General features: G+C 44.1%; 1 protein-coding gene across 3 annotated transcripts in view; it reads left to right on the top strand.

Annotated features, from left to right (window-relative positions):
* LOC106583558 (sodium- and chloride-dependent GABA transporter 2) overlaps positions 1-12,347 on the top strand; it is a 52,598-nt gene that overhangs the window by 6,147 nt on the left and 34,104 nt on the right. For all 3 annotated transcript variants that reach the window (XM_045705231.1, XM_045705230.1, XM_014167877.2), the window contains one exon: positions 1,604-1,744. In XM_045705231.1, coding sequence (XP_045561187.1) covers positions 1,604-1,744 — 141 coding nt within the window. The remainder of the gene's footprint in view (positions 1-1,603; positions 1,745-12,347) is intronic.

Genomic DNA, 12,347 nt, shown 5'->3' with positions numbered 1-12,347 from the left:
GTTGGAGGCGTGCTTGGCCACGCAGTCATGGGTGAACAGGGAGTACAGGAGGGGGCTGAGCACGCACCCTTGTGGGGCCCCAGTGTTGAGGATCTGCGAAGTGGAGGTGTTGTTCTCTACCTTCAGCACCTGGGGGTGGCCCGTCAGCAAGTCCAGGACCCAATTGCACAGGGCGTGGTTCAGACCCAGGGCCTCGAGCTTAATAATGAGCTTGGAGGGTACTATGGTGTTGAATGCTGAGCTATAGTCAATGAACAGCATTCTTACATAGGTATTCCTCTTGTCCAGATGGGATAGGGCAGTGTGCAGTGTGATGACGATTGCATCGTCTGTGGACCTATTGGGGCGGTAAGCAAATTGAAGTTGGTCTAGGGTGACAGGTAAGGTAGCGGTGATATGATCCTTGACTAGTCTCTCAAAGCACTTGATGATGACAGAAGTGAATCCTACGGGGCGGTAGTCATTTAGTTCAGTTACCTTTGCTTTCTTGGGTACAGGAACAATATTGGCCATCTTGAAGCATGTGGGGACAGCAGACTGGGATAGGGAGAGATTGAATATGTCCATAAACACACCAGTCAGCTGGTTTGCGCATGCTTTGAGGACGCGGCTAGGGATGCCATCTGGGCCGCACGTCGGCCACGGAGAAGGCCGTCAAAGCGGGCAAAGAAGGTGTTTAGCTTGTCCGGAAGAAAGACGTCAGTGTCCGCGACATGGCTGGTTTTCCTTTTGTAGTCTGTGATTGTCTGTAGACCCTGCCACATACGTCTTGTGTCTGAGCCGTTGACTTGAGACTCCACTTTGTCTCTATACTGACATTTTGCCTGTTTGAATGCCTTGCGAAGGGAATAACTACTCTGTTTCTATTCTGCCATATTCCCAGTCACCTTGCCATGGTTAAATGTGGTGGTTCACACTTTCAGTTTTGCGCAAATGCTGCCATTTATCCACGGTTTCTGGTTAGGGTAGGTTTTAATAGTCACAGTGGGTACAACATCTCCTATACACTTCCTGATAAACTCAGTCACCGTTTCAGTATATTTGTCAATATTATTCTCGGAAGCTACCCGGAACATATCCCAGTCCGCGTGATCAAAACAATCTTGAAGCGTGGATTCCGATTGGTCAGACCAGCGTTGAATAGTTCTTAGCACGTGTACTTCCTGTTTGAGTTTCTGCCTATAGGAAAGGAGGAGCAAAATGGAGTCGGGGTCAGATTTGCCGATTGGAGGGCGGGAGAGGGCCTTGTATGCATCCCGGAAGTTGGTGTAACAGTGGTCTTGTGATTTAGCAGCGCGAGTACTACAGTCGATATGTTGATTGAATTTAGGCAGCCTTTTACTCAAATTTGCTTTGTTAAAATCCCCAGCTACAATAAATGCAACTTCAGGATATATTGTTTCTAGTTTGCATAAAGTCCAGTGACGTTCCTTGAGGGCCGTCGTGGTATCGGCTTGAGGGGGGATATACACAGCCTTAAGAAAATTCCCTCAAAGCCAACCTCATCAAGGTGGAAAACACAAAACCTGCAAACAGGAAACTGTGTACATTTACATTCATATTTAAGTGCACTTAGATTTACATTTGTTTTGTTTATCCCCAGGGATTGGTTATGCCACCCAAGTGGTCATTGCGTATGCTGCAGTGTCATACATCATCATCCAGGCCTGGGCCTTCTTCTACTTGTTCTCCTCCTTCAGTGCCGAGGTGCCATGGGCCAGCTGCAGAAATGCCTGGAATACAGGTAATAACAGTAACATGGGTAATAACAGTCAATAACACAGGTAATAACAGCAACATGGGTAATAACAGTCAATAACACGGGTAATAACAGTTTGTAACATGGGCAACAGCATTTACAATTATATACATATTGACATATACAATAGGCCAATTACACAGGCAATGACAGGTAATAACAGGTGATAACACAAGTAATAACATGTAACAGTTAATAAAACATGTATTAATAGTTAATAACATTAATACACAGCAAATAAGTTAATTACATAGGAAATAACAGTTAACACTAAAGGACCACACACACCACACCGATTGTTGATCTTCTGTTCGTCTGCTGCTTGTTCGGCGAGGTTTGTTTTAGGGACAACCTGCTGATGGATGTCTGGCTGCCAACATTTTTGTACGATTCTACATGAAGAATCGGTTTGCACTCACTTTGTAACTTACATCCGGCACTCTGTTCAGAGGTGCTATGTACTATCGGCTGGCAAAAGCTATTGGTGTGTCCGAGCCTTAAAAGTGGCAACATATTTATATACTTAAAAGTGCCAACTCCAAATTGGTAATGATTGCGAAGAGACAATGTCTGTCAAGCAGTAACACATTTTTATTCTATTAACCTTTTCACACCTTTATGGTTAAATGTGATGTATGCTTTTCATGTTTTAAGTTATTTTGATCAATTTCAATCACAAAAACTTGTCATAAACCTTTGTCTGTTATTCATTCAAAGTTTTGTGTTTCTCTGATACTGAGAGGCTGAGAAATTGGCGATTGAGTTAATCTGACATACTGGTATGAACTAAGATGGCCGCCGAAATGGGTGCCGCTGCCATATTAAACTTTTGCCTCTTAACTTTGAATGCTATGGGTTATCAACTTGGTGTGGAGACATATTCTGGAGGGTAAATCATTTGGTATTTATATTTTTGAACAGAGGTGGCGCCACAGGTCCCAGAAAAGTGGGGGCATAGTTTTATTCCCCTTGGGCCCAGAGTTTTTCCTTGATGGTAACCAGGTAAAACTTCAGAACCTAGTTGTAGCAGGGATTGACCTTAAAACCTCTTAAATGTAACTACATGTAATCTAATCCACGTAATCCCCGAAAGTAATTATTTATCATGAGGACAATAAAAATGTAATGCTGCACACTACAAGAAAGGTTCAAATCTCACCTTTCTGGTAAAAATAGTTATAAATTGACGAGGTGTAGTCACTTTTGTGGAACAGTATAAATATGATATTAATATGAAAATATGAAATATTTTCTATGTATTTTTCCAATTCAACAAAACTATGAATAAGGCTTGTAATGACTTATATGCTTTCTAAATATACACTGCTCCAAAAAATAAAGGGAACACTAAAATAACACATCCTAGATCTGAATGAATGAAATAATCTTATTAAATACTTTTTTCTTTACATAGTTGAATGTGCTGACAACAAAATCACACAAAAATAATCAATGGAAATCCAATTTATCAACCCATGGAGGTCTGGATTTGGAGTCACAGTCAAAATTAAAGTGGAAAACCACACTACAGGCTGATCCAACTTTGATGTAATGTCCTTAAAACAAGTGTGTGTGGCCTCCACATGCCTGTATGACCTCCCTACAACGCCTGGGCATGCTCCTGATGAGGTGGCGGATGGTCTCCTGAGGGATCTCCTCCCAGACCTGAATTAAAGCATCCGCCAACTCCGGGACAGTCTGTGGTGCAACGTGGCGTTGGTGGATGGAGCGAGACATGATGTCCCAGATGTGCTCAATTGGATTCAGGTCTGGGGAACGGGTGGGCCAGTCCATAGCATCAATGCCTTCCTCTTGCAGGAACTGCTGACACACTCCAGCCCCATGAGGTCTAGCATTGTCTTGCATTAGGAGGAACCCAGGGCCAACCGCACCAGCATATGGTCTCACAAGGGGTCTGAGGATCTCATCTCAGTACCTAATGGCAGTCAGGCTACCTCTGGTGAGCACATGGAGGGCAGTGCGGCCCCCCAAGAAATGCCACCCCACACCATGACTGACCCACCGCCAAACCGGTCATGCTGGAGGATGTTGCAGGCAGCAGAACATTCTCCACGGCGTCTCCAGACTCTGTCACGTCTGTCACATGAGCTCAGTGTGAACCTGCTTTCATCTGTGAAGAGCACAGGGCGCCAGTGGCGAATTTGCCAATCTTGGTGTTCTCTGGCAAATGCCAAACGTCCTGCACGGTGTTGGGCTGTAAGCACAACCCCCACCTGTGGACGTCGGGCCCTCATACCACCCTCATGGAGTCTGTTTCTGACCGTAAGAGCAGACACATGCACATTTGTGGCCTGCTGGAGGTCATTTTGCAGGGCTCTGGCAGTGCTCCTGCTTGCACAAAGGCGGAGGTAGCGGTCCTGCTGCTAGGTTGTTGCCCTCCTACGGCCTCCTCCACGTCTCCTGATGTACTGGCCTGTCTCCTGGTAGCGCCTCCATGCTCTGGACACTACGCTGACAGACACAGCAAACCTTCTTGCCACAGCTCGCATTGATGTGCCATCCTGGATGAGCTGCACTACCTGAGCCACTTGTGTGGGTTGTAGACTCTGTCTCATGCTACCACTAGAGTGAAAGCACCGCCAGCATTCAAAAGTGACCAAAACATCAGCCAGGAAGCATAGGAACTGAGAAGTGGTCTGTGGTCACCACCTGCAGAAGCACTCCTTTATTGGGGGTGTCTTGCTAATTGCCTATAATTTCCACCTGTTGTCTTTTCCATTTGCACAACAGCATGTGACATTTATTGTCAATCAGTGTTGCTTCCTAAGTGGACAGTTTGATTTCACAGAAGTGTGATTGACTTGGAGTTACATTGTGTTGTTTAAGTGTTCCCTTTATTTTTTTGAGCAGTATATTATAAAAAAATTATAAAACCACTAACTAAGATTTCACCTTCCTTATGTCATGACTTTCCCTCTTGTGTGAGTGACACTTATAACTATAAAATGCATAGTTGTATGTTTAGTGTTAAAGAAAATGTGCATATTTTCTAAAGGTCTCGCTTGATCAATACACCTGCCCTCACCACTGTGAATGTCAGACAGCTCTAGCTTGGCTTCCTGAACTCGTTAGGAACTCGCCTTTCATCTCATATTAATCTTGTCCATCTATGACAAACAAGAAGTGTTTTTTGTTTAAAACCTATGAATTATTTTAGATTAATGGCTATAAATCGATCTCTGAATATGCTATAGGGATGAAACCACTCTCTCCTACTACGCTACGATGTAAGAATTGCAGGCGTGTGTTTCGTCAGTGGCTGGTTGGTAACCTTTTATTTTATTTGTATTTATTAGGATCCAATGGCGACAGCTAGCCTTACTTTAGGGTTAATAACATATGTAATAGCAGTTAATAACACAGATAATAACAGTTAATAAGGCTAGCAGATACCCATAGACTTCCAGTCATTGTGCTAACGCTATTTAGCATTGGCTCGTGAAACTAACTCTAATTTACTTCATTCTGGATGCAGAGATTTGATATACTCTGGGGAAGTATTGCCTCATTGCCAAAATCCTGAAGTTTCCCTTTAATAGACAAGTACAGCACAAGGATAGAACTACATAAATGTAAAATAAGAATACACACTTTCCTAAATTTATGTTTAGCATTCCATACATCATGTTCTCATTATAACAGCAATACTGCAGCCATTCATTTTCTTATGTATTGCGATCCTTTGTTCTACTATTACAATTGCTTTGTCTAAGCATGTCCTGATATCCTAATCTCACAGCATCCTTGAATCCTGATATCCTAATCTCACAGCACCAGTTGTTCTGTAAACACCAGAGAGAACCTCACATCGGTATCCTTAGTTCTTCTGTTTCACGTCAATACTATGCATAATCATGTGATTCATAGATGCTACTGAATGCAAGTACACCACACACGAAAAACAAAATGGAAATGCAATAATCATGTCATGTGGAGTTTCACCAAAGTCATTAACTCCTGCTCCATTCCCCTGGCGTGAACAGAGCCACATATCATATCGTATGGAGTTATACCAAAGTTTCACCCCTGCTATGTTCACCTGACGTGAATGCAGCAACCTTGAATTATAGGGAGGTGCACCTAAGTTCACCTGCTATGTTCCCCTGACGTGAACGCAGCAACCTTGAATCATATGGAGTTGCATCTAAGTTTCACTCCTGCTATGTTACCTTGATGTGAACACAGCAACCTTGAATCGTGTAGAGTTGCACCGCAATCAGCTAAATTCCCCTGACGTGAATAAAGCTACCGGTACCTTGTTTTGCTAAATTCCCCTGATGTGAATAAAGCTACCTTGTTTTGCTAAATTTCCCTGGTGTGATTATAGCTACCTTGTTTAACAATATTCCCCTGATGTGAATAAAGCTACTGTACCTTATTTCGCTAAATTCCGCTGACGTGAATAAAGCTACCTTGTCAATATGAAAAATACACTTTAAATGTATGATAAATACCCATTGATTCTTGAAGAATATAACTTATATATCCATCATGAGATTATCATTTTCTTTCTAATAGAACCCCAAATATAAGCTTGTTTTACTCCTTGTAAACAACACTGTATAGACTTAAACTGTCATTTTGATCACATGGATGGTCAGTCCTTTTTCTTTTTTCTTTTTGTTTTTAGTTTAGTTAAACTGTCACACTCCATGAGAACCAAAAATATAAGCTTGTTTTACTCCAATATTTGTAAACACTGTAAATGTAAACAAATACTGTATAGCCTCATAACATGGTTAAAACTATATTTTTTATATCATGGATGGTCAGTCCTTGCATCCATAGCTCTATCTATTAATCTGAGAGTGGTTACATTTCTCTAGGTCCATCCCTCAGCTTTTTACCAAAACAGAGTGGGGGGCGACCATTTTGTTCTTGTTTCATCTGTGGATTTGCCCTTTAAACAGCTGCATACTATCAAGATATCAAAGTGTCACCAACAAAAAGGTAAACAATAGGCCTATAGCAAATGCAGCGTATGGCTGAGAAGAGACTTGGGCCAAGAAACACGAGCAATGGATATTAGACCGGTGGAATTTTTTTATTTTTGTCTGATGAGTCCAAATTTGAGATTTTTTTGTTCCAACCGCCGTGTCTATGTGAGATGCAGAGTAGGTGAACGGATGATCTCTGCATGTGTAGTTCCCACTGTGAAGCATGGAGGAGGAGGTGTGATGGTGTTGGGGTCCTTTGCTGGTAACACTGTCGGTAATTTATTTAGAATTCAAGACTACCACAGCCTCCCCAACTATCAATGACCCAACACACCTCCAGGCTTTAAGGGCTATTTGACCAAGAAGGAGAGTGATGGAGTGCTGCATCAGATGACCTGGGCTCCACAATCACACCGATCTCAACCCAATTGAGATGACTTGGAATGAGTTGGATCGCAGAGTGAAGGAAAAGCAGCCAACAAGTGCTCAGCATATGTGGGAACTCCTTCAAGACTGTTGGAAAAGCATTCCAGGTGAAGCTGGTTGAGAGAATGCCAGGAGTGTGCAAAGCTGTCATCAAGGCAACGGGTGGCTACTTTGAAGAATCTAAAATCTAAAATATATTTTTGTCACGTCCTGACCCTAGTAAGATGTCATTTTTTATAGTAGAGTAGGTCAGGGCGTGACAGGGGGTGTTTTGTGTTTTTCTATGTTTTCTATTTCTATGTTTAAGTTCTAGTTTTTCTATTTCTATGTTGGGGTTGTTTGGGTTAATCTCCAATTGGAGGCAGCTGATCCTCATTGCCTCTGATTGGAGATCATATTTAAGTAGGGGTTTTCTCTTCCTGTTTTGTGGGTTATTATCTTTTGAGTAGTGTTTGTTTCTCTCTGCGTCACGGTTTGTTGTTTTTGTATATTCAGTTATTTAGTGTATTGCATTACGTTTCACGAATAAATAATAACGTGGAACTACAAACACGCTGCACCTTGGTCTGCTCCTTCAGACAACCGTGACAGAATAACCCACCATAAAAGGACCAAGCAGCGTGGAAGAGAATGGACCTGGGAGGAAGTTCTGGACGGCAAGGGACCCTGGACATGGGAGGAGATCCAGGCTGGATGGGATCGCCTTCCATGGGAACAGGTGGAGGCAGCGAGAGCAGAGCAGCGACGAGAGGAGGCACGATACCAACGACGAGGCAAGTGTGAGAGGCAGCCCCAATTCTTTTTTTGGGGGGGCACACGGGGAGATTGGCAGAGTCAGGTTGGAGACCTGAGCCAACTGCCCGTGCTTACCATGGGGGCGAGTCAGTGAGATACACACTGTGTCGCCAGTGCGCAGCTACAGCCCGGTGCACTCGGTGCAAGCTCCTCACAGGTGCCGTGCTAGAGTTGGCATTCAGCCAGGAAGGAGTATGCCTGCTCAGCGTTCCTGGTCTCCAGTGTGTTTTCTCGGCCCTGGTTATCCTGCGCCAGCTCTACGCACGGTAACCACAGTTCGCCAAAACAAACCTATGTGACCTGTCACAACGCCTCGTGCTTGTGTAACCGATGTGAAATGGCTAGTTAGTTAGCGGTGGTGCGCGCTAATAGCGTTTCAATCGGTGACGTCACTCGCTCTGAGACTTGAAGTAGGGTTGCCCCTTGCGTTGCAAGGGCCGCGGCTTTTGTGGCGCGATGGGTAACGATGCTTCGTGGGGTGTCAGTTGTTGATGTGTGCAAGGGTCCCTGGTTCGAGCCCAGGTTGGGGCGAAGAGAGGGACGGAACCTACACTGTTACATTGATGCTGTTGACCCGGATCGTTGGTTGCTGCGGAAAAGGAGGAGGTCAAAGGGGGGGTGAGTGTAACCGATGTGAAATGGCTAGTTAGTTAGCGGTGGTGCGCGCTAATAGCGTTTCAATCGGTGACGTCACTCGCTCTGAGACTTGAAGTAGGGTTGCCCCTTGCGTTGCAAGGGCCGTGGCTTTTGTGGCGCGATGGGTAACGATGCTTCGTGGGGTGTCAGTTGTTGATGTGTGCAAGGGTCCCTGGTTCGAGCCCAGGTTGGGGCGAAGAGAGGGACGGAACCTACACTGTTACACTTGTCGGGCTACGGAGGTTATCCAGCCAAGACGGGTTGTGCCAGCCATAAGCTCCAGATCTCCAGTGCGCCTCCACGACCCAGTATACCCTGTGCCTGCTCTGTGCACCTGGCCTCCGGCGACGCTCTCCAGTCTGGAGCCTCCAGTGACGTTCCCTAGTCCAGAACTCCCAGCGACGTTCCCTAGTCCGGTGAGACCTATTCCAGCTCCACGAAGGAAGCCTCCAGCGACGTTCCCTAGTCCAGAACTCCCAGCGGCGTTCCCTAGTCCGGTGAGACCTATTCCAGCTCCACGAAGGAAGCCTCCAGCGACGTTCCCTAGTCCAGAACTCCCAGCGACGTTCCCTAGTCCGGTGAGACCTATTCCAGCTCCACGAATGAAGCCTCCAGTGATGATCTATAGTCCAAAGCCTGTAGAGAGGATCCATGGCACTAAGCCTCCAGTGATGATCCATGGCACGGAACCTGTAGTGATGATCCACGGCACGGAGCCTGCAGTGACGGTCCACAGTCCAGAACCTCCTGGGTCGGCCTGCAGCCCGGAGCCTCCTGGGTCGGCCTGCAGCCCGGAGCCTCCAGCAATGATCTACAGTCCGGTCCCTTCGACGACGATCCACGGTCAGGTGGTAATAAAGCAGAAGGATCAGCGGGTGGAGCGGGGAGTACGCCCAGAACCGGAGCCGCCTCCTATGCTGGAGGTTATGTGGACTGCATTTGAGCCGCCATAGACAGTTATCCCCCTCCCTACCCTCCCTTTTGTTTGTGGTGTGTTTTTTTGGTTTGTTGCATTCGGAGTCTTCCCCTTTTTGGGGGGGGGGGGTGTACTGTCACGTCCTGACCCTAGGAAGATGTCATTTTTTTATAGTAGAGTAGGTCAGGGCGTGACAGGGGGTGTTTTGTGTTTTTCTATGTTTTCTATGTTTAAGTTCTAGTTTTTCTATTTCTATGTTGGGGTTGTTTGGGTTAATCTCCAATTGGAGGCAGCTGATCCTTGTTGCCTCTGATTGGAGATCATATTTAAGTAGGGGTTTTTCTCTTCCTGTTTTGTGGGTTATTATCTTTTGAGGAGTGTTTGTTTCTCTGTGCGTCACGGTTTGTTGTTTTTGTATATTCAGTTATTTAGTGTATTGCATTACGTTTCACGAGTAAATAATAACGTGGAACTACAAACACGCTGCACCTTGGTCCGCTCCTTCAGACAACCGTGACAATTTTGATTTATTTAACACTTTTTTGGTTACAACATGATTCCATATGTGTTATTTATATAGTTTTGATGTCTTCACTATTATTATACAATGTAGAAAATAGTAAAAATAATGAAAAACCCTTGAATGAGTAGGTGTGTCCAAACTTTTGACTGGTACTGTATGTTTGAAATATATTTTTCTTTATTATTTTCCCCTAACCCTACAATCCCTCCCCTAATTGGAGTAAACTAATGGACAACAACTCTTAGGCATCTACTTCCAGCGTATACATACTATATACATTTTACTGACACAGTATAGTTTACAATAGTTCTCTTTTTTGTGTTTTTAGTCTCATCCTTCAGCTCCATTCAACCCCTCCCATCTCTCTGAACACTATCCAGTTTCTATTTACCATATATTTTTCATAGGTGCTGTGATGTTTCACAGAAGTTCTGAACCTTTCTATTCTCATAGATTATATATACTGTAAATTAAAGAAACACATTTTTGATAAGAGCATTATTAAAATTATAAATCAGTTGACTATTACTTTTTAAATCACCCAGCAGTGCTATTTGCAGAGTTAGCGCCAGGTAAATGTTGCAATTCTTCAGCCATTCCTGAACTTGCAACCAAAAACAAGCTACATATGGACATTACCAAAACAAATGATCTAATGATTCTGTCTCTTCACAGAAAAATCTGCAGAGCTGGGATGTTTGCATCTACCATATATATAACATTCTGTTTTTTGCAAGAATTTTGTATAATAATTTTAATTGAAAAACTCTTAATACGTTTTTAATCCAGCATTGTTTTTTGTGACATGTGACAGGGAATTGGTACATTGAAAATCTCTTCCCAACTATTTTGCAATCTATATGGCACAGCTGTCAATCTTTTGGTCCTTAAATTAAACTGGTATACTTTTTATTTATCACAATTGTCTTTAGCCAATTTTGGTCTTTAATGCAGGGCCGACAGACAAGTTTCTTACTTTCTCCCCCTTCCACTTGCCTCTTCCATTGGATGGTCAGTCCTTCCATCCATAGCTCTTTCTATGAATTTGAAAGTAGTTACATTTCTCCAGCCCCATCCCTCAGCTATTTACCAAATCAGTGGCGAGCCTAAAACTGATATTTTGGTTCATCCCCATTGTTAAAGTGAAAGACGGCCAATTTATCACATTTATGGTAGCCGGGTAAGTTGAGCCTGCTCTGTGGTTGCGCCTTAAGCATTTTTTAAAACTGAAAACAACCAAACTGCAAGGAATATCAGTAGCCTAAATAAGGAGCTACACGGACAAAAAAAATCAGTGATCTGGTGTTTTTATCAAAAAGTGTACGATTGAGTCAAATTTTTCAGCTTAGCCGCCCACTCGTATACCCTAAGAGAGATCATTCCTCCATATTCCTCCAACGTCAGCACAACAACTGTTCGTCCGGAGCTTCATGAAATGGGTTTCCATGGCCAAGCAGCCTAAATCCCCATCCCCATGCACAATGCCAAGCATCGCCGCCATTGGATTCACGCTTCACCATCTGGCAGATCGACAGACTAATCTGGGTTTGGCAGATGCCAGGAGAACACTACCTGCCCCAATGCGTAGTGCCAACTGTTAAGTTTGGTGGAGGAGAAATAATGGTCTGGGGCTGTTTTTCATGGTTCGGGCTTTGTTCCAGTGAAGGAAAATCTTAACAATGACATTCTAGGCGTTTTTGTGCTTCCAATTTTGTGGCAACAGTTTGAGGAAGGCCCTTTCCTGTTTCAGCATGACAATGCCCCAGTGCACAAAGCGAGGTCCATACAGAAATGGTTTGTCGAGATCGGTGTGGAAGAACTTGACTGGCCTGCACAGAGCTTTTGGATGAATTGAAATGACAACTGCAAGCCAGGCCTAATCGCCCAACTTCACTAATGCTCTTGTGGCTGAATGGAAGTAAGTCTCCACAGCAATGTTCCAACATCTAGTGGAAAGCCTTCCCAGCCTTCCCTAGCAAAGGGGGACCAACCCCAAATTAATGCTGATGATTTTGGAATGAGATGTTTGATGAGTAGGTGTCCACATGCTTTTGGTCATGTAGTGTATTTCATAACAGCTAATAAAGGGAAATGGGGATATCGAGTCAGTTGTACAACTGAAATGTGTCTTCCGCATTTAACCCAACCCCTCTGAATCAGAGAGGTACGCGGTGCTAGCAGGTAAAATAAAATAAATAAAAAATCTACATCTTTGGCGCCCGGGGAACAGTGGGTTAACTGCCTTGCTCAGGGGCAGAACGACATATTTTGATCTTGTCAGCTCTGGGATTCAATCCAGAAACCTTTCGGTTACTGGCCCAACGCTCTAACCAC

This window comes from Salmo salar, chromosome ssa22 (assembly GCF_905237065.1).
Source record: "Salmo salar chromosome ssa22, Ssal_v3.1, whole genome shotgun sequence".
NCBI lineage: Eukaryota > Metazoa > Chordata > Actinopteri > Salmoniformes > Salmonidae > Salmo > Salmo salar.
Note: the sequence above shows the minus strand (reverse complement) of the source record. Positions and strands in the feature narration are given on the sequence as shown.